General features: G+C 39.2%; 1 protein-coding gene and 1 long non-coding RNA gene across 2 annotated transcripts; one reads left to right on the forward strand and one right to left on the reverse strand.

The window, feature by feature from the left end:
• Positions 1-44: 44 nt before the first annotated feature.
• On the reverse strand, positions 45-478 carry LOC136235181 (uncharacterized). Its single transcript, XR_010691691.1, has 3 exons — positions 420-478; positions 255-333; positions 45-165 (listed from the first exon to the last, which is right to left on the reverse strand). It is a non-coding gene; the product is annotated as an uncharacterized lncRNA (long non-coding RNA).
• A 5,226-nt stretch (positions 479-5,704) lies between these two features.
• LOC136200522 (VQ motif-containing protein 9-like) lies at positions 5,705-6,607 on the forward strand. Its single transcript, XM_065990893.1, has one exon. It carries the CDS (start codon positions 5,705-5,707, stop codon positions 6,605-6,607), a length of 903 nt encoding a protein of 300 aa, XP_065846965.1.
• Positions 6,608-26,124: the final 19,517 nt, after the last annotated feature.

Below are 26,124 nucleotides of genomic sequence, written 5' to 3' on the forward strand. Positions count from 1 at the left end.
CAGATCCTCCCTGGGGCAGAAGGAGCTTCAACTCGCCGTTGACTCGTTCCTTCTCGTCTCTTAACTTCGAGAAAACTTCTGCATTCTGTAGTTCCATTTGGCATTGGAAAAGACTTGACAAACTCAGATGTTTCCATTTGGCATTGGATATCGTGGTAGCTTCATCTTTTTACCCGAAAACTTAAAGATTTAAACCCTATTCAAAAAGAGCAAGTCACAGAGAGATCGTTAATTATAAGATTGAAGAAGAATACCTTCTTTCGTCAAATTGCTTAAAGCTGTTAGTGTTTCAACTGAGAATGGGAGATCATGGCTCCCAGCATTTCCACGGTACTGGAGAAGAAAAAAAACAAAAATCAGAAATGAACATTTTGAAACTTTATATACTTATTATACTTTTAAAAAATGTTGATTTCAACCTGCAAGAGCGCATTATCTGGATTTGCTTCTCTTAGTTTAGCATGCAACCGATATGAAAATGCTTCACAAACAAAGAAATAAAAGTGTAGCAAATTCCAGAAGCTCCTAAAAGTACTATACATGTTCCTTTGCAGTCAAATAAGAATCGTTTATTGATAATGTGGCTGACTTCCTGAGTCCATGTCCATTACAGATAAAGCAGCTGGCATATTTAGTTCCTTCTATATTTCCACAAAAATTCTTATTATTAGTGAAGCAACAAACTAGAGACATATGAGGCCAACTCAGTGATCAGGAAAATAACCAAAAAGTCATAAAATGATAAAACTCATAACCAGAACTGGAACCAGTTTTATAACTATATGACAAGGACACAAGGTGCAATAAATTGGAATCCTCACCTTAATAAATTGCTGAGTGAGAAGTCTTAGCAGCAATTCAGAGACCAATTATTAGCAGTATAACCCATGTTTCAGACACCCCTACATCTTCTATAGTAACATGAAAGAATTAAGCATAAAAAAAACTATTATTAAGCTCAAAGTTATGCCTAGCTTACAAACCGAAAGTTAATTTAGGAACACCATACAGACTAGAATAGATATGCACCTAGGACTATTATATAACAGACGTTACAAATAAGGGCAATAACAAGTCAATGAGAATTATCAATACTAGTAATATTGACGTCTGACCACCAATATGAATTGAGGCCCTTAGTCAATGTATCACGACGAAGAACAGGCCCCTAGTTTGCAGGAAGCCAAGGACTTGTCTAGATAATTATGTGAAATATGATAGATTTCATCACTTAGGATGCAACAACAAGATTGTATCATCAAATTAGAAAACAACAGAAATCATGTAGACTAGGTATCAATTAGTAACAACTCAAATCAAGATCCAATTGACGGCACAATTTCTGATACGATAATAAGATTTTCGAAGACAGTTGACACAATTATCATTTTTCTTGTATTTGTTTCATATTATTAGATAACGTAACACCATAACTCGAATTGAGAGTCACCTCTAGTTCCAATCAAGTCTAATCAAACAGAAATACTTAATTAAGTAAAGAATCAAGGTATCCCGAGGATTCGATCACACTTAACAAAGTCAATATATATCATTGATCCTTATTTTGAAGATAGAGCCACATGAATGAACTTGTTAATTAATTAACAAAATAATGATAATCTTATATCTAATAATATATAATTAGTACATGAGATAAGAGAAATAATTAAACTATAGCAGACTTATTAGATTTCTATTGCAGAAAGCCAAGGAATATTGTGGTCTCTTAGAAGACTGCAAGTTGAGTACAATGCCCCTAGTTTGCGTTCCTAGTCAACTACTTAAAATAGACTTCAACAGAAAAAGATCAATGAGCCGAAATTAAGCTAACAACACACAGGATTCTCTAATCCTCTCATCAAACAACTACTCAGATCAATCTAATTTGATTAAAATTGAACAAAAAATCCCAATTCCTCAATAATATCATACAGATTGAAACAGAACCTGGTGAGGTCTACAACAAATAACCCAACACTCTAAACCTCAGAAAAACCCCAATCATCAAGTACAAAATGTATAACTTATACCCACAATGTGCAGCAATTCTATCAGCAACCAGAAAAGAAACCCTAAAATTACAAATGAAATGTAACGGTTAATTTACCTGACTGAAATCGACCGAGGGAAGGCAGCCGATGTCAGAGAGACAAACGAAGAGTTGGAGGGAAGAATGCGTCCTGGAGAGAAGAGTAGGAGGGAGGAGACAAGATTGATGCAGAGGTGTGGTGGAGATGAACACGAACCAAGACTTCGAACAAACAAAGAATCAGAACTTCACTTGCTTAGGTTTCCTTTTCGCTTTCTTCAACATAAATGGGTCTAGGTTACCTTTATTGGTCTCCTTTGTACTTGTCTAAATATGAGAGATGAAAGGTAAGGAAGCTCCTTCAACGTAGATTTACGATTCCAGCACCGTCAACATTGGTGCTTGAGGAGAAGATGATTAGACTTTTTTTTTTTTGGTAATGGAGAAGATGATTAGACTGAATGAGTAGTAAGCAAATTCTATTTTAGTGAAGCAAGGCATTTGCATCGGCTTCTAAAAAAAGCTGATGCAAATGATAAGTGTATTTGTGTCGGTCCTATAAAAAGGACCGACGCAAATACATGAATAGTTTCTTGCATCAGCCCTTAAGAAAAGGCCGATGCAAATAGCTCAAGTATTTGCATCGGCCCTGTTAAAGGGCCGATGCAAAAAGATGAACGGTCTTTTGCATCGGCCCTTAAAAAGGGGCCGATGCAAATAACAAATGTATTTGCGTCGGCCACGATTAAAGGGCCGACGCAAATGTGGTACCCAATGACAATTGCATCGGCCCCTAGTAAAGGGCCGATGCAAATGCTCTATTTGCATCGCGTATTAAAAACGGCCGATGCAAATGGAACTTTTTCCACTAGTGAGTCCTTGTATTTTCAAAAACACATTGTAAGGTGTTGGTCCCTTATAAGGTTGCAAGTATAGTTCCAAGGGGGGGTTAGGAACTATTTAAACTTTTTCGCAATTAGGGCAGACTTCTTTTTCTAAGGAAAAAATATTTTAACAGCGGCGCTGAGTAAACAGCAAGATACTGGCTCAGTCAACTGGTGACTAGGTCAGTTTCTTAGCTTGAGTTAGGAGATAGCACTTAAAGTCTATTCCTGAGCTCAGATGTTCAACACGCACAACTCAGCTTGACCTCTTTACTTGGTCAGTTTTTGGTTATTTCAAGCAAGCAATATATATAAGGAGTTAAAGGTAAGAAATACTTTACTCAGCAGATTTATCCAGGTTCGGCTTCTTCTAAGCCTACGTCCTGTCCCCGGAACACGTTCCGAGATATCGAATCCTCTACTGAGCTCTTTAAAGGTAAAGCCTCAAACCTTTTACAATCTTAGTAACTGAGTATGACAAGAGTACCTTCCTCTATACCTCTACTCAATCCTAATCTCTTGCTGAGTACTATAACCGAGTACTCAGCCTCTCCTTTCTATCTCTAGAAATGATAAGTGTTTTGTCCTACACAATGATTTGCTAAGACACTTTAGACGATTGAAATAATCACTCTAGACTTTTACACAAATGTATGAATTGTAGTGTAAGATTTGCTTTGCTTCTTGCTTGCAGAACTTGTGTAGAAATTTGGTCAGCGTAACTGCTTGATCAAGTTCTGTGTTGAATGAAGCTTCTGATGGCCCTATTTATAGAGACGTCTGGGCATCGGTCATTTCGAATTTCGAAATAACCGTTGGAGGGAAACGACTTCCTATCGTTGTCATCCTGACTTGCTCAGAGCTCTCGGCCAATCAGATTTGTGTATCTTCTGTCCTCGGTCAGCTCAGCAGACTGTCTCTCCTTTTATGGTAAAGTCAACTAGACAGCATACTGTGTCGTCTGAACTTTACCCAAAGTAGAAATACTTTGTCTGGAAGTTTTCATTAGCCAGCTGCTGTCTTGTACGCTTTGTCGAGACTACTCAGCAGCTTCATCTTGAAGTTATTCCCGAAGGTCTTCTAGATCCTTCTCTTGCTGAGTTGCGTTTTGTCCAAAGCGACAACGTTTTAACAAACGCGGGCCGAGTTGTACTGAGTTGTTTGACTTGGGCCTTGACTTCCGTATTGGGCTTGGGCCTTTTAATTCTTGTGTCTTATAAACAATTTTAACTCAACATTGAACAAACACATTAGTAGAATAAATCAAAGCATTTAAACTTAGTGTGTTTAGAATATGTATTTACTTAAACAATTTTGTCAAATCAAAATTATGTGGAAAGGTGTTTCAACATAAGGTTCCTAACCTTTTTCTCAGTGAAATGTTTAGTCATTCCGTCTGTTTGTTAGATTTTTTACCGTTTATGACTTCAGAAATGACTAAATTACCCTTTACTATTTACCTTCAAACTTCATAAGAAGTAATCCAATTTAGAAGAATAAGCTATTTGTATGGAGAACAAGAAAAAGAACAGACCCAATGCTTACGAATGTAAATGATTAAGAAGAAAATCAAGAAGAAGAACACTCAAAGTTGATTTCAGATGCATTAGAGTTTGAACGAAAAGAAAATAAACGAAAAGAAGAATGCAAATCGAAATTGCCTAACAGAATCTTTATGAGAGTCTAACCGCAGGGACTAAACAGTTCACTGAGAAAAACGTTAGGGACTAAACAGTTCACCGAGAAAAACGTTAGGGACTTTACCGTGTGTTTTTGAAAATACAAGGACTAAACAGTGTGTTTTGTCAAAATATAAGGACTAATAAATTAATTACCCTAAATCTAATCATGTACATTCAATATAAATTATAAATACAACATAATTATTCAACTAATAACTACACTAAAATTTACAGACATTTTATTTTAAGTCAAACTATATTAAGCATTCTATCAACACAAAATCAAAAGGTTAGTATATATGGTTGAATAAATATGAAGTTAAAACCCCTAAATTTCAAGGCGAAATAATATAAAATAGGAGTTTTTATACTAAGCACTTAAAATTAAATTGAGAGAAAAGAGAAAATGAGATAACCATCCAATTGTAAAGTGAGACAAGAGTGTCTTTGCTTAAATGAAGCATTCCATTTATTTGGTTATTTTGACCAGAATTGTTTGAAAATCTAAAATGAATTAATAGTCAAAATGGTCATTGAATTTCACTGATGGAGTCAATTTAGAACAAATTATAAAGTTTTGAATTTGGAAATATTTGATTAATCCAAAAAAATTGGCAAATTTTTTAGGTATGGCATTTGATCGTATTAGACTAATTTATTAAAGGCAAAAAGCATCCTGAGGTCCTTGATCTTTAATTGTTTGGTGCATTAAGCCCTCGATCTTTTATTTAGACACATTGAACCCCTGATCTTTCACCATTTGGTGCATTAAGCCCTCGATCTTTCATTTAGACACATTGAGCCCTTGATCTTTCATATATGGGTGTATTAGATCCTTTCATAAATCAATTAATATATATGTTTATTAAGGGCATGTTTGGTGTGACAACAAATGATGTTCTAAAAATAACAAATTCTAAAATAAAAAATATATTATACAAATTTTGGCTAAATTAATGGGGCATACAAATTTTAAAAGCCATTTTGACTTCTAATTCCATCTAAAATGCTGAGTATAAGGTTCATATAAATTGAGATGGGTTGGGTTTAGTTTCTCTCATTTTGAGTTTTCTCTTCCACAGAGAAGAAGCCTTTGTTGCTGTTGAGTAATGGATAAAACATGTCAATCCTCTGTTGATTCTACCATTACCACTCGAAATCATTACCTTAAAAACCTCAATAAATTATCCCATAAGATCTCAAAACCAAATATCTCAACCTCCAACAATTCTCATATTTTGAATAATAATCTTAATCAATCACAATCACTGGTCTATCATATTAACAAGAATGATTTTAGGGATGTTGTCCAGAAGCTCACCGGCTCTCCTGCGCATCAAAGCTTCTCTGCTCCTCCACTTATTCACCCGCCTAAACCTTCCCACTCTGGCCTCGAACATATCCGACCTCCTCCCTTGGGGGACATTACCCACATCCCCCTTCCTTCATCGAACGCTTCCCCACACCCACTACCGCCTCCTCTATCACCCTTACCGCCCTTTCCACTAGTCCATGCGGCTGCTGAATCTCCCGTTTCTGCTTATATGCATGATCTTCACAACTCCAACTCCATCCCCACCGCCTATTGGGGATTTTCGCATATGGTCCCACTGGATTCTCCAGCCCGGAATAATCTAACTCTGGAGCCGGCCTCTGCCATGATGACGTCACAGCCACAGTCTCGGCTAATTTTAAAAGCTGATACTAATTTTATTAATTCAGATATCCCTCCTGATTCTTCTGTTACCTCCATTATTTCACCTGATGATGATGAAACTCAACAAATCAATAATCTCTTATCAGCTCCTCCTTCTGATTTCATCTTCACTAATCATCAGAACTCTAATTTTGATTCATCTAATTTCTCTAATTTTGGTGGAGAACAATCGAATCAAAATGTTCATATGATGATGCCTTGTCATGATGTTGAGCTTCCTCCTTTGCCTCCTGATATGATAATAGGTTTTGGAATGAGTCTGAGTTTTTGGGGAATCAATTTGGGGAGAATATGAATAGGACTTCATCTCTTTCTGATACTTTCTCTGATGAATAGCATCCTGAATTTTGTCAGAAAAACATTGCTCATGAACTTTAAAGATATTTGGTTAATTTTTTTGAACTGACGTAAAGTGAAATGATTAATCTCCTGTTTGGGTAAGTCAGTTGTTGCAAGAAACTTTTCCTTACTAGCGTTTTTGTGTTTCCTATCGGTCTCAATTTCCGTTTCCTAGCTAGACTAAGAGTTAAAGGTTGAAACAAGACAATATAGGGGATGCAAATGTTTGTCTCTAATCCGTTATTGCCTTTTGTTTTTTTGTTTTTTTAAGATCAAAGTGTAAGTGCATCTCTCTTTTTGAGAATGTAAACTTTAATAATGAATTGATTTTGGTTTTTGCATCTTTTACTAATTAATTTATATGTTTCTCCATTTTCAAGCATGTAGAAATTTAATATAGGCAAAACAATAGTAATAGGTATCTTTCTCAGAAATTTCCAAAAAAATTTCAGAAAGGAAAAAATAATAGCAATATTATAAAATTATTGAAACAAAATGTGGAAGGAATTAATGGTTTATTTGGTTTATATGTTATTTGTTGTTTAGTGTATGTTATTGAAACAGTTTATTGTATGTTGTTGCAAGAAGAGCTTGTATTTCAAAACTACTGCAATGATGACATTACAACCAATGCTTTTAAAATTAGCTGGAATAAAATTAGTATTGTTTTTCTTAATTGTTTTGGTGTTGTTTTTTCTGATTTTTTGCAGTTGTTCTTTTATTTTTATTGTAAGCTTTTTCCTTCTTTAATAATATTCAGGTCTGATTGTCTTTAAGGGTTCTATATGAACCTAGTTGAGATATAGAGAGTCTTTTTCTTTATAGTCTCAAGTTTCATTAAAAAAATTCCTGAATTATATATATTTTCTTGTATCCTCCTATTTTATATCGTTAATTAGTATTTAAAAACGGAATCAATATGATACCCAAGAATCACTCAATTAATTATATGTTCGGATTAATGTGGCTTTGCTTGGTTAAGCAATATAATGTTCAGAATTATAGAAGAAAATTCCAATTAATTTCTATGAGATGACACTATTTTTAAATGTGCATGTCCGTCCAGAATGGCTACGATGCATGCGGGATTGTTCAAATATGAATTTCATGATTACTCACATATTCAGGGATGGCAACCAGGCTGCAGACTGCTTCGCACATTTTCACATGACAGCTTCAGATATAATATGGTTGGCCTGCAGCCCCTCATTTTGACAACCTTTTATTTTTTATCATTTTTGCAATGTACCTCATGTTGGTTTCCATTAATGCTTTCTTTGTACTTCTTTAATTTTTTAATAATACCTGCGGTTGATTGGGGCTTGCGTTTGGTCAACCTAGTTGGGATGTGTGGCTATTGCATATATGCAGCCCTCTGAACATGTCAATTTTGGTCATTTTTCCTCTGAATTTACGGGAAGACCTATTTGCCTCCTCAACTATTTAAAAGTTGTAATAGCAACTCCTATTTTCATTATAACTGGAACAAGATAAAGTTCTAATATTAGTACAAATGTTCATGAAAGTATTGGAATCAATCTGCATATATGTAGACCATTTAGAAAGAGTTAAAGCTATTGCAATTTTTACAAGAGAACTTGTCTTAGTGCTGGCAACTAGAAAATATCATGATTGTTTCCATTACAATGGAAACCGGGGTTGCTAATACCATTTTTAAATAGTTGAATGGGCAAATAGGTCATCCTCTAACTTCATGAGGGAAAGGGATCAAAAGTGTCAAATCTAGGGGGGGTGCGTATGGTTTAGGCCTAAAAAAAGCAAACTGAAACAAAACAAGTACATAACTAAAGTTTAAAAGACCCATCAACTCTTGAAGTATCGACTTGTTCATTGGAAGTAACTCATCCAATAACAACTTATTGTCCATTTATTGCCATAGATGAGGATGAAGAAGCACTCTACAAATTATCAAATAAAGAACTTTTATTTTCTTCCAATCATTAATATGATAATCCACCACTAAAAGCATTCATTTCTTTCACAATCATTTTCATATCCATTGAAGATGGTGAGGAACTCACCATCCCTTCTCTCGAGAACCTGCCATGAAGATAAAAACTATTAGATGACGTATGCAATGGATAATACTAGGGCACACACTTGTTTATGGATGAAGATAAACCACCATAGGGGTAATATGGATGATAAAGACGATTTGATAAATCAATATAAGGGTAATATGGATGATAGTCATCAAAATGGCCTAAATTCACATCTTGTCGTTTTTTCACCAGGGCATGTACAAAATGATGTGCATTTTTGTGACCACGGACAACTTGAAAAGTTGAGAATTTTCTCTGACAAAAGTTGCATGAGAAACCTTAGATGGATTGATTGGTTTCTTCCCAAGCACCCTAGTTTCATCCAGTAAGGACTGATTAGCATGAGATGGATAACCATGAAGGACGCTGAAAAGCTTGAGTTCAATGGAATCCCTGCTAGAGAGGTTCATATTAATTTTGGCTTTTTTTTTCACTCATGATCATGTTCATATCATGAGAACTAGTAGATAGGTCTGGCTCCATAGAAACTAGTAAAAGAAAATAAAATAAAATTTGAAGAGATGGGAATGGAAATGATTTAGGTGTCTTATATGGTTACTTTCTTTTTGACAAAATATCATTACTTGGTGTGTTTTCACCATTAAATGGTGGATTAGAAAATTAATCAAATGGTGAAAACACACAAAGTAAGGTTTACTTTGTTAAAAACAAAGTAAGCATAGTCTTTACCGTAATTTTATAGTTAATGTTTTGCAAAATAAAATTATAATATATAATATAATTATAGGATATTAAAGTAAAAAATTTAAAACTATTATTAAGTGAACCTATTTAGTTATTTTGTTATTATTTTATATTAATTTTTTATATTTATATATTAATATATTGTTAATAATTATTATTTTATTATTAACTTGATTCTAGTTACTAGGTTTTAAAAACAAAATTACTTACTGTGGAAGGAAAAAGATTCTTTTACAAAAAGAAAGTTGCACTTCATCGTGTTTTTCTTTTCTTATTTCATTTGATTATATTATTCTTTATGACTTCTTATTTCGGTTACTCCTTGAAACAAATATTACACCATTAAATTTCTTGTTTCGGAGGAACGTTTTGAGACCACAATATTCATACTAAAGTTTTCTATATTCATACTAAACAATCACATATAGTTTGTTCTATAAAGAGTCAATTAAAACAAACCAGAAATATTAAGGCACGGGATACCTAATTTGTCACATAATTAATTGCATAAGATGTGAAAATCAATCATGCTTATGCTGTTAAAAAGGAAATTAGATAGTCATGAAATAAGCAAATCAAAATGCATTGAACTTCAGAATGAAAATCTTGAACACAGGAATACCACGAAAATATCTGCAGAAATGGAGATACACTATCTTTATATTAATCAAAAGCGACAAATGATTATTGAATCAGAAAGGATAAAGAAAGTTATTGAAAACGAGATTGTTTTACTACCATGTAGAGATAGAAAGCCAACTATTTTCAAAAGCAAAGTGAATAGGATTTTTAAAACCCCCAAATTTCATCAAACTTCCTTTTAAGATTTTATTGCTTAAACTTCAGTAAGGAAGTGCTCACGAGAATTATCTTCATATGAATGTTAAAAACCAAGCCACATTTAGTATCTGAGAGGTACATTTTCTGTTTTTGGTTTTCGCTTCAGGTTACCAAGAAAGATAATAACCCTGCTTAAATTAGTCTAGACAAGCAAAGAATTGATCTTCTGGGTCAGATGTCTAGTTTTGAATTTTGGGGTGGAATGGTTCGTGTGCATCTTTTATATCCATAAGAACTCTTTGATGATTGTTTATCTCAAGTGACTTGTAGGAATCTGCTAAAATTATAGGTCTTAATTATCTTCAAAAAGGTTAAATTAAATAGATCATTGTGATTGACTAGCTCTTGGAATTAAATAGATTGTAAAATATTCAAGTAGAGCAAGTGAACTAAAAGAGTAAAGAAGAATATAACTAATCTAACATTTAGTTCCTAAGTTTTCCACAGTCATTCCACAGTTAGACCTACTCAAGGGGGCCTAGACTCGTAATGAAAAAAATATGCAAGTTCTATCTAGGCATTACACCTATTTGGGTCCCCAAACTAAAGCTTTAAAATCAATTAGAATCCTAAACTATCAAAATCATCAATCAGATTCCTGAACCAAGCAAAAATCATCAATTGAGTCCCTATGTTTTCCTAACATCAGTTGCAACTGTAATCATCTATGTGTTGGTTCAAAATGAGTTTGAGGAAAAGGGTCTGCAACTGTTCAAGAAAATGATTTTCCATGAGATCTCAATTGATGATTTTTGTTTAGAATGGAAACTCAATTTGTGATTTTTGCTTAGTTGAGAGACCTGATTGATGATTTCGATAGTTTAGGGTACTAATTGACTTTGAAGCTTTAGTTTAGGAAGCTAAGTATGTATTATGCCTTCTATCTATCATATTATATTACCAACAACATCAATTCACATAAATGAACTCTCTACCCACAGTTTGCAAAGTCACAAACTTAGAAGTCAGAAAAATTGAACATTACGAAGAAGCACCAAACAAGTCCTAATCTTGCAGTACAAGCAAATTGATGATCTGTTTTCATAAATAATGGCTTCTAAACACCCCATCTTACTTCAGCTAAAGAAGGTCCTTGATACTATCAATATAACCAATTTAAAAATAACTACAGAATAAATATCCTAAATCTTAAAAACCCTAATTGAAATCAAGCATAAGAAAGACAAATCCAAAATCAAATAATCAGACTTAAGAGGGCGATAGAGAATGAATCAAATAGGAAAACCATCAGACAAGTATAAATTAAAGAAGAGGTATATTACAATAGAAATAGAAGCTATTGTAAAATTGTAGAAACTAATATGGAATTGAGATAAGGAGTTACAGACTTAAACTGATTGTGTCGCCGGGAAGGAATAGATGACTGAAAATTTTCGGCAACCACAATACCATTGAGGATAGAGAGACTAGAACTCGACTAGATAGGGCTTTAATGGTGGACGATGGCGTGGACTAGAGGCGTGACTGGTGAGTCTAAGGGTGAAGGAATCGATTAATGGGATTGGATGAGATGAGACCAGATGAGAGGAGAAAGGGAATTTGTGTTGTAGATGGTGACTTGATTTGGATCGTGGCTATGTATTTCGATATTAAATAATAAATTTTGATGATTTTATAAAACTGTCCCTAATACTAAAATTATAACAATTTGGGACAATAAATAAATTAGTCCTTAATAATAATTTTAAAATAAAAATTGAAGACAATATCTAAACTGTCTCCAAATCTTGTATCCAATGCTCTGTTTTTTTTGTAGTGCATGATGATTGATGCTTGAAAAATATATCAAGTTGTATAACTAATTCCAAATTGTAATATGAAATGCCTTCAATCTAATGTAATTTTAATCAGAGAAATACTTTGCTTGGAAATTAGCAATCAAATCGGTCATATCTTGTGGAGAATATGCCAGCTCAACTGCCTCTGCTTCCTTGAGCACTTGGGGTACACGGAGCGAAAAGCCAAAATGATGGCCAATTTATATAATAAATCTGTGATATAACTATAATGTTCTAATGAAACAACAACAAATCGCAATTTTGACCACAACTACATGTTCTATGCTTGGAAGACATAGGAAGCAGCTAAATCTAGTTTCGGGTTGCATTTCACCATATAAACCTATGTTCATTTGTTTATAAATATTCAATAGCTAAATGTAAACCTTTTCTTTGAAAAGCCTAATAAATGTCATTTGAACAAATTCTTAAGGTTTTTAGCACACATAACAATATAGTGATCATTTAACAAAATACAGGAACTTTGAAACAAGTGTTAACATAATAATCACCTTATGGAGGTGTTAGACGAGGTGCCGCGGCCTAATCTCCTGGGCGGACCGGGGGGTGGACAACCTCATGGCGACGTAAGCGGTGATTGGCGCCGAAAGCAACCAATCGTGGAATCAAGCTGCTCGGTAGGACCGGAGCTCGGAGATATGGAAGAGTCGCCACCCACGAATGGGAAAATGAACACCGATCCCTTGCGGGAGACCGGTGTGGGTTCGGGAAACTTAGGTACGAGCCGAGAAGGCTAGCTCCTTTCCGGAGAAAGGCTACTAGGCACCCCGACATCGCCCGGTTATGAACCACCGGCCTCCTACTCAGCATGTTAGGTGATAACGGACTAATCGTATACTTCTTTAAGTTTAAAATTCATTTGAAACCCTTTTCTTTCTCTTTTTAGAAACCATTTTGAGCATATATTATTGAAAAGCCACATCAGTAAAGAATCACCCATTTATGTTTATACATACACAGAGAGGGGGAAAAAGAAGTGATTTATTTACAACCGTATTTAAATGTTATGTTGTGTGTTTATTCTACGCTAACTTATTTCCCCAAAACGAGTTTATTTACATGGTTCGCACCTTAATCGCCGTTGGAACGATTTAGGTGCGTTTTAAAACCCCGTTTGATGAAGCTTACCCGAATCGCCGTTGGAACGACTCGAGTAATTGAAAACGTTAAAGTAAAAGCCTTTTAATAAGAAAACGTGGTTAAACATACAAGTCAATTTTATTTTGTACAAATTCATTAAGAAGCGATTCAAAACCTCCATTATTAACAAAGAAAACGATTTTGATTACAATGTTCGCTTAATCCGTCGTTGGAACGGACTAAGGTTTTAAAACGTGGTGTTTTGAAGACGATTTGAAATATCAACCAAAATGACTCTATTTATCTACATTAGAGATCTAAGAAAGCTCATTAGCTTAAATAATTTAATTGAAAACTCTCTTTTTGTGATTTATTTTCCCCACTTATTTAATGGACTCTCTAACTATTATAATTACAATAAGACACTTATTTAAAGCAATACTTATAATCAAACAAGGCCCATTTGAGACATGGACCCATGAATAGGCCCAAAATAATGGAGAAAATAATTTAGACATATATATATATACAAGTAAATCAAAAAGGAGGATATGAAAACTCAAAAATTAATATAAGAGGAACTTTATGTATATGGAAATAATAGGTACTATATACTTATACTTTAAAAATGCTAAAACAATAAGTAAATCTTATGGATAAGAAAATAATATTTACCCAAAAATAACTTCCTTCAATAATCAACAAAATAACCCAAATGTTCCCAAAACTATACATATATATACATAATTAATATAGTTTAAATACCAAAAATGACATATACTAATATCCATCCATTATTTCTCAAAATATCAAATAAGTAATATTTAAACATAGCCTAAGTTAATAAAAAGGAAATACTTATATATATATTTATACTTATATTATAAAATAAAATAAAAATGATATACCAATATTCTAAAATAAATGTATATACTAAATTTCTAAAATAATTTGAAAAACAGGTATTACATAATTATATATATATATACTAAGGATTAAAAGTCTAAAAGTTAAGAAAAAGGGACCGAAATGACATTTTTTACATTTTGGCAGATGTACCGACGGAAAATCCGTCGGTAAACAGTATTTAGTGACAGAATTGACAAATTATAGCAGCACTCCAATATTTTCCAGATTTATTCAAAAGCTTTAAATTAAATCTAATTCAATCGTTTTGGACTTCCGAACTACCAAAGATGGATCGTAGTCGAAAACGGAAGTTCCTAAAACGATGTTTTTATTTTAAAACGTTATTTGGAAACCTCTTTTAAATTAAAAAAAAAAACTTATAATTACAACATTTTCGATACCCGAACTACCTTTTTATCGGATCACTGTTCGTATTGGGATATCCAAAACGAGGTTTTTATTTTAAAACAAAACCGAATTTTATTTAACACGAAACGAAAATTAAATAAATACGCTAACTAAATAAAACGTGACAAAATAAATAAATAACTAAAGGAATAAGAACTATAGCATAAAAAAATAAATAGAAGGAGAGAATAAATTAAATAAAATAAAGAGTCTAGTTCTCGGATAATACCTTTAATTCGGTATCTGACAGTCGAAGCCGATTGATTCCACGAACCGCGAGCTCCCGTTTTTAATGAAAATTTAGTAAAAAATTGAACTTAGGAAATTTGGAATTTTTGAGAAAAAAAATATTTTTCTCAAAAAATTCACTCTCTCTCTCTAAAAATGTTTAGAGTGAGAAAGTTTATCCAAAAATCCCCGAAAAGCCTCTCCTTTTCACCTTGGGATCCGTGCCCTTATATAGGGAAACGGATCCCGGAACAATGGGCGACGCCCAAAAAATTTTGGGCATCGCCCATTGTGGTTGGGCGGCCGCCCAACCTAGTGTTGGGCTACCGCCCAACCTTGTTGGGCGGCCGCCCAACAATGTTGGGCGATCGCCCAAATTTCGTTGGGCGATCGCCAAACGGCGTTGGACGAGCGCCCAACGCGAGGTTGGGCGCCCGTGCCAGTCCCTCGTCGGGCGTCCGCCCGACGCGTTGGGCGCTCGCCCGACGTGGTTGGGCGCCCGCCCGGCGACCCTCGGGGCGTGCCCCACGCCGTCGGACGCGTGCACTCCGTGGTCGCCGAGCGCGCGTTCCGCGCAGCCAGTTGCTCGCACGTCGCGGCCGCCGAACGCGCGCCTCACGCTGCCAGGCGCGTGCGCTCCACGGCCCACGAGGGCGCGCACCGCCAACGGTCCCAGGCATTACTCGGACGTCGAGAGCGTGCCACTCGCGGTGCGTCCGACGGACGCCGCGCGCACGTCTCGAGCCGTCAAGCGGGCGTTCGACCATCGTCGTCCGCGTGCGGGATGCCGTTGCGTGCCCGCGCCGTGCCGTCAATTTTCCTCCGCTTATTATTCTTTATATATTTTTCAAAACTTCCGGAATCAATCGCTTCGACCGTCTTGTTTTCAGGTTTTCGTCACAGGTCCTCCGACTCGGTGTCTACAGTTGCCCCTACTTTTCTATTTTGACAGTGAAGTGTGTGTTTCGAAAACGTTTTTTTTTGCTAACGTACACATGCAATGTAAAACATATAAAAGTAAAAGACACGTAACGAGTAGGAGGGAACATACCTGACCTTTGCGCTGCGCGCTCCGACGTTGTTCTCTGACCTCTTCAGACTCTGCTTCGGGCTGCACCCTAATTCACGACTGCGGGGATAATGGCTAAACAGCTACCTTATTTCAAGATTGCGGGGAGAATGGCTAAATAGCTACCCTATTTGTGATTGCGGGGATAATGGCTAAACAGCTACCCTATTTCAAGATTGCGGGGATAATGGCTAAACAGCTACCCTATTTCAAGATTGCGGGGATAATGGCTAAACAGCTACCCCATTTCAAGATTGCGGGGATAATGGCTAAACAGCTACCCTATTTCAAGATTACGGGGATAATGGCTAAACAGCTACCCTATTTCTAGATTGCGGGGATAATAGCTAAACAGCTACCCCATTTCAAGATTGCGGGGATAATGGCTAAACAGCTACCCCATTTCAAGATTGCGGGGATAATGGATAAACAGCTACCCTATTTCAAGATTGCGGGGATAATGGCTAAACAGCTACCCTATTTCAAGATTGCGGGGATAATGGCTAAACAGCTACCCTATTTCAAGATTGCGGGGATAATGGCTAAACAGCTACCCTATTTCAAGATTGCGGGGATAATGGCTAAACAGCTACCCTATTTCAAAATTGCGGGGATAATGGCTAAACAGCTACCCTATTTCAAGATTGCGGGGATAATGGCTAAACAGCTACCCTATTTCAAGATTGCGGGGATAATGGCTAAACAGCTACCCTATTTCAAGATTGCGGGGATAATGGCTAAATAGCTACCCTGATTTGCGACTGCGGGGATAATGGCTAAATAGCTACCCCGATTTACGATCTTAGGTAAATATGGCTCAAAAGCAACTCCGGCCTGCGACCATGAGTCAGATGGCTCAAAAGCAACTCCGATCTATGACCGTGAGTCAAATGGCTCAAAAACCAACTCCGGTCTGCGACCGTGAGTCAGATGGCTCAAAAGCGACTCCGGTCTGCGACCGCGAGTCAGATGGCTCAAAAGCAACTCCGGTCTGCGACCGCGAGTCAAATGGCTCAAAAGTGATGGCTCAAAAGCAACTCCGGTCTGCGACCGTGAGTCAGATGGCTCAAAAGCAACTCCGGTCTGCGATCGAGAGTCAGATGGCTCAAAAGCAACTCCGGTCTGCGACCGTGAGTCAGATGGCTCAAAAGCAACTCCGGTCTGCGACCGTGAGTCAGATGGCTCAAAAGCAACTCTGGTCTGCGACCGTGAGTCAAATGGCTCAAAAGCAACTCCGGTCTGCGACCGTGAGTCAGATGGCTCAAAAGCAACTCCGGTCTGCGACCGTGAGTCAAATGGCTCAAAAGCAACTCCGATCTGCGACCGTGAGTCAGATGGCTCAAAAGTAATTCCGGTCTGCGACCGTGAGTCAAATGGCTCAAAAGCAACTCCGGTCTGCGACCGCGAGTCAGATGGCTCAAAAGCAACTCCGATCTGTGACCGCGAGTCAGATGGCTCAAAAGCAACTCCGGTCTGCGACCGTGAGTCAAAATGGCTCAAAAGCAACCCTGGTCTCTAAATCGACCTCAGGTGTGTAGTGATGCATATAGATGGATGAATGTAGCCTAGTCTATGGATGCATGTAAACACCTATGTGTGTGTGTAGGTGACTGTGCGTATGTTTGAATGTGCATAAGTGTGGCTTATGTGTTTTGCTTTATGCGGATGTATGGACATGTGTGTATGCAAACTATGTATGTGTGGATGAGATGGTCGAATGGATTCCCTTTTCATAGGCTGGAGGATTTCGGTAGCTTTAGATCGATAAATGATGCTTCGGGCCATCCCCAAGGTGTGCAAGGACGAGGGTGAGGATAAGTTTGAAACCAAGGGTTATAAGGACGGGAATTTGGTTTTGATGAGCTTGTGTCAAGGAAAGGTATGTGGCGATGCATAGAGATGGGTGGATGTAGCCTAATCTATGGATGCATGTAAACACTTATATGTGCGTATGCAGGTGACCGTGCGTGTGTTTGAATGTGCGCACGTGTGGCCTATGTGCTTTGCTTTATATGGATGTATGGACATGTGGGAATGCAAACTATGTACATGTGGATGAGATACTCGGATGGATTCCCTTTTCATAGGCTTGGAGGATTTTCGTAGCTTCAGATCGAGAAATGATGGTTCGGGCCGTCCCCAAGGAGTGCGAGGATGAGGGCGAGGTTAAGTTTGAAACCAAGGGTTGTAAGGATGAGGATTTGGTCTTGATGAGCTCGTGTCAAAGGGGCTCTCGCTTTTAACCAGAGTTTGACGTATTCATTTTCTCCCTAATTTTTGCCTGAGCTGCCCTTTTAGGGTTTTCAACTCAACGGGATCTCTCCGATATTCTCTATCTCTCCTTTTGCATGAACTGCCCCTAGGGGTTTTCAATTCATCTTTTCTATATCTCACTGATTTTCTCTATCTCTCCTTTTGCTTGGATCGCCTCTTTTGAGGTTTTCAATCCAACCTTTTTGTTCAATTTTTCTTCTCCTTTTCTTTCTTTCTTGATTGTGAATGATACCGGATAGCACAGGGGGTTTATATCCACGGGCCATTTCTATGCTAATCATTTGACGATGAGTTCATGCCCGATGCCTTCGTTAATGGAAGAGCTTCCGAAGTGAGATGGACGTTGATCTGATTGTAGGATCGTGCCCCCAATTAAAGTTACCGTCTTGGCATAGGTTAGAAGTTGATGCTAGCGTACGCCCCTGCCAACTCGAGGTGAGATTTCATGTGCGCCAAACTAGGGATACTGCCGTTGGGAGTAGCTATAGAGGAGAGACGCTTCGGTCGAAGTTTGACCCTTGAGAGGACCACATAGGAGCAGAGGAACCAGACTTCATGGAGCATGAGAGAGAGGAATAGTCTTTTTTTTTTTTTAGTTTTTCTTTTTTATAGATTTTGGATCGGTTTATGGGTGTTGGGGTGATTTCAGTTCAGATGGGGTGTCTATTGATGCGGGTGTTTTCATTACAAATGCAACCGTCTAGCTTAAATAAAGCACCTGGCAAAGATACATTGAATTGTTTACTGCTCAGTTTATTAACCACTGTCACCAAAGCATGCCCTTTCGGGTTTTCACACTTCAGTTATTTTAACTCTCTCCTTTTACCCCGGAATTTTCAAATAAGCGCCCCGTGGGGTTTTCACTTATTGGGGTGTCCCTTATTGTTGCATAGGCCGTCCTTTGCGGATTTTCAACCTATCGGGATTTTCTTTCTTTCTTTTTTTTTTTTTAATTTTCATGAGAAGGATTCCTCGGTTCCCTCGAGATTGATTAAAGTTCTGAACTTTGTTGCCGCCTTCGGCTTCACTTGACTACGCATTTGATCTTTCTTCGTTACCGTGAGCTTTTCTCGTACATTTGATTACACATTTGTTGGACAATGTCAACCGCTCTTGCCACCTTGACGCCTCTTGGCTGATCACGTCAGCTTTTGATTTATTTTCTTTTACTTCCGATTGACTTGACTTTGCCCCAGGGCCTTTTTAGCATCATTTTTTCTTTCCTTGTTTAACTTTGAGTCATCATAGGTCTAAACCCTTTCGTTGATCCTAGAACAAAATATTTTATCGATGATAGGCTAGTTGCCCCTGCCTCGTTCTGAATGGCGCACTCATGTACTCGTGTCTCCCTTTGGGGGAGAAATCTTTGTCGGTGCCTCAGTGCAAGTATGGCTCTGAGGGATTGTTGCTTGCTCCATATTTTCTTTTCTTTTTTTCTCTTTTGGACTTTGTTGATTGTTGCTCAATCTTCTTCTTGGCAAAAGCCGGTGAGAACCCTTCGTTTGATGGGTCAGGGAATCGCTTCTCATGATTTATTTTGCTTTTTTTTTTCTCTCTTAATTTTCTCTCTTCAGTGGTTAAGTACCGAGCAATAAGTATATTCTAGAGCTTATGTCCGTGCCATGATAGAAGCGGGAATATCTCAATTGAGTAGATATCAAATGTAAGTACGTATGTTTAGGATAAATTTGCGGAAACGAAATTTCATTGAATTCAAAAGGAAGTTAATAACACCTTGTGGAATAGAAGATAAAATAAAAGACAAGGATAAAGACTACAAGTGCAATCCTCTCTCTCATACTACTTCAGGAAGCTTCAAGTTCACCTGCTTCCTAAGTGTCCTCAATCTAGAGAACTTCTTCTCTCGCTTATCCTAATCCATGATAGACCTCACCGTTCAAGGAACAAGTCGAAGACTTCATCCGCTGAGAAGGATCTGGATCACTTATCTTCCCAGCTTCGATGAGATCTTAGATTTCATGCTTCAACTTCATGCAAGTGCTTGTTTTGTGACCATATTTCTGGTGGAAGTGGCAGTAGCCCCTGCGTTTGACTAATTCAGTGGTGTGACCTCCCGTGGCTGGTAGAGGGTGAAGTAAGTCATGCATTCGTAGACCCTCCAACACTTCAAACAAGGGTTGAGTGAAAGTGGAGAATTCCCTTCCCTCCCTTCTATACTGAGTGGGCGACGGAGGGCGAACAACCCTGGTAATCTCATGTCCTTGGTGGTGTGGATCTTGTTGTGTTCGTGAAATATGGTGTGAGACTACCCTTGGTGGAGTGAATGTTTTTGGATTAACTTATGACGCGAGCTGGAACATAGGTTTCTCCACAGCAGCTTTCGGGATCTCCGCAACCAGTGACTCACTCAGGACCTCCCTGACCAACCTTTTCAGCTCTATCTTGAATTCATCTGAAGCAAGGATATCGGGAAGAACTCGCTCGATTTCTGCTCTGAGATTGAAATCTCCTATCATCTCTTGGGAATTTTCAACCCCCCCATGCTCAGTATTCTCTGGATCATTAAGAGCACGTTTGAACTCATCAGAAAAGATGTATTTGGCTAAAGCCCCTTGCACACGGCTCTCAAGATTGTGGTTTGAATTGCTGGACTGGGCCATGAGTTAGGTTTCTAACAAGGAAAGAGAAAGGATCGGTGAGTGGAGCTTTTTAGGCATTATGAATTTTGATGATGCACGTGCGATGCGAATGCTAAAGCTATCTACTTGTGCCTCCTATAGATGGATGTATGATTTATGCATGATTCGTGGTGTGCTTTATTTCTTTCAACATGAACACGATTTGACTGGAGCTAAACCTCTTTTTTTCTTTTTCTTTTTTTTACCAGAGCCGTCGGCAGTACCTCGATCGTTTGTGCTAACTTACCAGTTTGGAAGTGCCGATGTCTGAAACCATTTCGACTGTTATACACACACTAGTACGAACCCTACAAGTTAACCTTGCAATGCTTTACAAGATGTACAATGTTGAATGACGCTCGACACGACTGACACTTGTGAGATTGAGACGACCCTCATGATACGTAAAATCCCCTATGACACTAGGTAAATGAGAGTGTACCCCGATGATATACGTGACGTGTAGATACATTGGAGGGGTAGCGATATGAGTAGTGGGAATGGCATATTTGGTACATCGATACGACTCACGATCTAAAAAGAACAACCTAAGCGATCATGCCTGAGGTGTATGTGAGGGATTGCCATCCTTGGTAGTAATGACGTACTTCGAAGATACGCGGTGTTACATGGACTGATATGATGCTCATGGTATGTCCGAGACTCAAACAGACCGTGACGGAGACATGCGGGGCACTTGTCCATAGTTTACTTGGTATTGATACTGATAACGGGGAACCGTCTTTCTGGGAAACACAAGTTTCCTGAAACAGGTCGACATAGAGGATGTGTCCTAAACTAGAAGCAAGCGGGACGAGACCACCACATATGGGGTGTGGGTCAATGGTTAGTTTAAACCCAAGACACGAATACGTAGGCGTACCAACGGAACCTTGGCGTGTTATGCAGAAAGTGGTGATGCACGGGACATGCCCTAAATAGGTTAAGGCATAGGAGAGACTCGAGTGACATATGTCATGTGCGCCAATCGTCAGCTTCTCCTAGAAAGCAACTATTACGATGATGGGTATTATCTGACGGGATAACGAACATGGAATTCCCGACACTCGAGGTACGAATAGGATGCATATGTCAACGTACGAGGTACGTGCCAATTATTAACTCCTACTTGGCTCACTAGCATCTTGACATAGTGGTTTGAAACATGGTGCATTTAGGAAATACGATGATGTACATAGTATGCCTTAGAGGTAGCCAAAAGGCATGATGGGAGTCACACTTGATGTGCCCCCACGATTGACTTATACACAACTCACGAATGATGTGATGGCTTGATTTTGGGATTTCGACCGTCGCGGGGGAAATCCGACATGCTAGGTACGAGACACGAATAGGGTACACATACGATACACGTGTTATCTGACCAACTTTGGGCATAGGTGACTCAAGAGGTACCTCCTAAAAACATTGGAGGTGTCAGCTAGACACGATATCGACACACAGGGTGCAGTCTAAGGATTAACTCAAGCTAGAGACACAAACACTTTTGATGAATTTTCGGATATTGGTGCGTCTGGTAGAATGAGGGGTGTCCTAATCCGATCGAGGTACCAACGAGACGGAAACGATGACTTACCTGGTATGTGTCAAAGGTCAATTCATTTCATAGCGCAAATCCGACGATAATATGTTTTATGAGAACCTCTAAAGATCTTACGTGGATACTTATATCATACTTGGTCCATCACCGATATTTGAGATACCAGCAATGACACACAGGGTAGACGTCGATAGTTTGACTGGAACCTATCACTATGAACAATTCGAGGAGCAACGAAGGCGCAAACCAAAACCTTCGAGGTAAGTGCCAAATGTTGGACTTAGATGCGGTATGAACAACTCGATACTACTGATACGAGCGAGACCCAAATAGCGACACCTAGGGTATATGTCTCAGACTCGTAAATAAGGCAATTCGGAGTTTGGGGCGCATGGACAATGGTAGCAATGATGTAGGGGGAGCGTGGCCAGGATTTGACAATATAAACAAACCGCTGTTTGAGGCGTATTCATGACATGAGTGACGACTTACGAGGCTTACGTCAAAAGTTTGACAGGAGCCTCACGACATGAACGACTCAGTGTGTCAAGGTGTGAGCGGGACGCTCGAGACGGCCCGTAGGGTACGTGCCTAATGGTATGACTTGGACGCGACGACATGAATCACTCCATATGACAGGTACATGCCAAAAGTTCAACTCGAACTTGACGATACAAATGACTCGACATTGGAGATGTAAGCGAGATGCACGTGATGACATATATGAACTTGCCCCAGATTCGACTTGAACTCAATGACATGAATGACTTGACATTTGACCTGCGAACAGGACGTACCAAACCACGTATGGGGGTGTGTGCCACAAGCTTAACCCCGACTGGATGGTATAAGCGACTCAGTCTTTGATATGCGAGTAAGGTGCGAGGGATGACACACAGAATGTGCGTCAAAGGTCGGTCTATAATTGGATAGCCTAATGACATATTCGTGGACTACAAATATTACCGATGACAAGGCGACATGTGGGGCACATTTTGACAAGGCCCAACGTATGACTAAAGCGCAAGCGGTGATATACGGGATATGCACCGAAAGCTGATACGTGTTCGAAGCACTAGTGTCACATGTTTGGAATACTAACGTGTTACGATATACGGTGACACACCTGGTACGTCTCATATCGATTTGGCTGTTTTGAAGATATGACGGGGTGTCTCAAGAAGACCAAGGATAAACGGGTTACCCTAGTACAATGACATGTCGACATACAAGGTACGACCGAGGGTACCAATGGGGTGTGACGATGACCTACTAGCCAAGAGGTTAGTACAATGATGCATAGATTCATTAGATGTGACGAGGCGACATATAAGGCGCCAGTTAAAGCGCGGATGTGACGCCATGACTTCGTGTGAAGCGTGCGTCAGAGGGTCAATGTGAACCTAGGGTCCGGACAGTGGGATGATGTAAATACGAGGGGACACTATGACGACCCCCGTGGCGCACCTAAAGGTACAAATGGGAAGCATGGACAACACACCAGTCAAGGGTTCGTTTCGAAGCTCAGGGTATTGCCCATAATTCTGAAATACGGAGGTGCTACGTATGGACTACCACCCCAGATGCGAACGACGACAGGTAAACGAGATTCGTGTGAAACAGTTCACTCGACCCTAAGGTTTTGATCTTACAACCACGTAACTTTGGAGTATAGATGCACGGCGCACCGACACATGTGGCATGTCTTAGCGTGTGAAGGTCATGTTGGCAACCTACGAGGTGAGGGGCATGGATAATACAACAACGTAATTTGGAATAACCTGGGCATTGTGTATAGCGTGGCGACATCCATGGGTATGTCTTGAGATACGAAAGGGAGGTGACGACGACCCGTGAGATTATGGTTCTATTTGAGATCAAGGTACCAGTCATAATCTTGAGATGTGTTGGCTAAGGCGTAGCGACATACATGGTATGTCTTGAGGCGTAAGTAGGACGTGTATGAGACATGTGACGAATGGTTAATTCGAGTCTCGAGGGAACCGACGCTGTGATAATGTTTCTTATTTTTTTTGGAACTATCGATGTGTTGTCAGCGACGTGGCGACACACATAGTATGTCTCGAGTCGACCATGCGGAAAGTGAACGGAATTTGCCCCACGATGCGAATGTTATGACAAACGAGGTATGACCACCAAGCAGTTTGGATTTGGCAAGGACGCATGTCCAACGAACAATATTCCTAACCATGATAGAGGGAGGCGGAGTACGTCGTGACACATGGGACATGTCTCCGGATAACTTAAGCATGGTGGTAAAGACGCATTTGATATGTCACGATGCACATGGTATACCCCCTAATGGTATAAACAGGACGATAAAGATGTGCGCGGCATGTCCCGCACCAAGCATAACACGACGAAGACATAGGGAATACCTCAAGGTCCAAAGATGCTCCTCCGGACTAATATATGAGACACCTCATAACACGCGGGGTAGACCTTTTGACGGGAATACGAGACATGGTGAAGACGCGCAAGATACATTGTGATATATAGGGCATGTCTTCCATTAGGCACCTAGCAAGGCGAGAACTCAGGTCATGATATACGGGGTATAGCTCTAGACTAGCGTATCTGATACGGAAGATGCATATGCGACCTATCACGATGTACGACCTTGACAATACTCGGACATAGGCAATGCATGGCGACGTATCGAGTACACGTCTTGACTAGCGTATAGCTGACGTGATGGAGACGCATGGGACACTTCATGATATGGAAGGTGGGACGAGGCAAGGACGTATGGGATGCGTCCCGGCTCAAATGGTATGCCTTTCGTCTAACGTATATAACATGGTGAACAAGCACCTGATATGCCATGACATACGGGGCATGAAGCTCATGCCCCTCGCTTGGCGTAAGGGAAGAGGCGAAGATGTACAGGAGGCGTTATGTCACACATAGTATACCTTTTGAACAGTGTGTAATGACATGATAGAGACACCAGGAATGGGTCCCAATAAGCGAGGCGAAACAGGGAAAAGACATATGGAATATGTCGCGACATAACAGGTATGCCTCTTGATTGGTGCCTGGACGATTAATGGAAGATGCATGGGGCGCGTTACGTCCTACGGGTACAACAAAGTGAAGATACAAGGAATATGTCACCACATGACAGGTGGGACTCCTGACGGGTGGACGCATGATGACACGACGCAGCAAGGCCATAGGGGATTCGTCATGAGAGAACGGTATGCCTCTTAACAGGGCAAGGATATACAGGAGGTGACGCGACATACGGGGTATGCCAAAACTAAGGCGTAGGGGATATGCCATGACATAATGGTTATACCTTCTGACTAGTGCCTACGATACTAGAAAAACGTACGAGGTACGCTACTATACGCATAGTATGCTAAGGCGAAGACGCATAGGATACGTCACGACATAATGGACATGCCTCCTAGCTAGCATACAAACGACACGGTGAAGACGCACGAGACATGCCAAGGATGCATAGGATGCGTCCCAACACATAGGTACGACAAGGCAAAGACGTATGGGATACGTCACGACATAACTGGTATGCCTCCTGAATGACACGCGACGCTGGGGTCAACTCTTTCTCACATTCCTAATAAATACGTCCTAAGTTTACGAAACTTAGAACGGCTGCACGCAATTTGGTTAGCATGCAGCGCTCTATATGATATGACTGTAATGATTCGTTAAGCATAGAATGCGTTATAACTTAAATCTGACTCGACTGATATACAACAAGATATAAATCTATACAAACAAACTAGTTAGCGAAAATCGTACATAACGCGTAATCAGATCGCAACAAGAGAAAGAAAATGTTAGATATCAATCACAATTATCACATCATCTCTCTTCCATCCTTATT

The sequence above is a fragment of the Euphorbia lathyris genome, chromosome 7 (assembly GCF_963576675.1).
Source record: "Euphorbia lathyris chromosome 7, ddEupLath1.1, whole genome shotgun sequence".
NCBI classification, from domain to species: domain Eukaryota; kingdom Viridiplantae; phylum Streptophyta; class Magnoliopsida; order Malpighiales; family Euphorbiaceae; genus Euphorbia; species Euphorbia lathyris.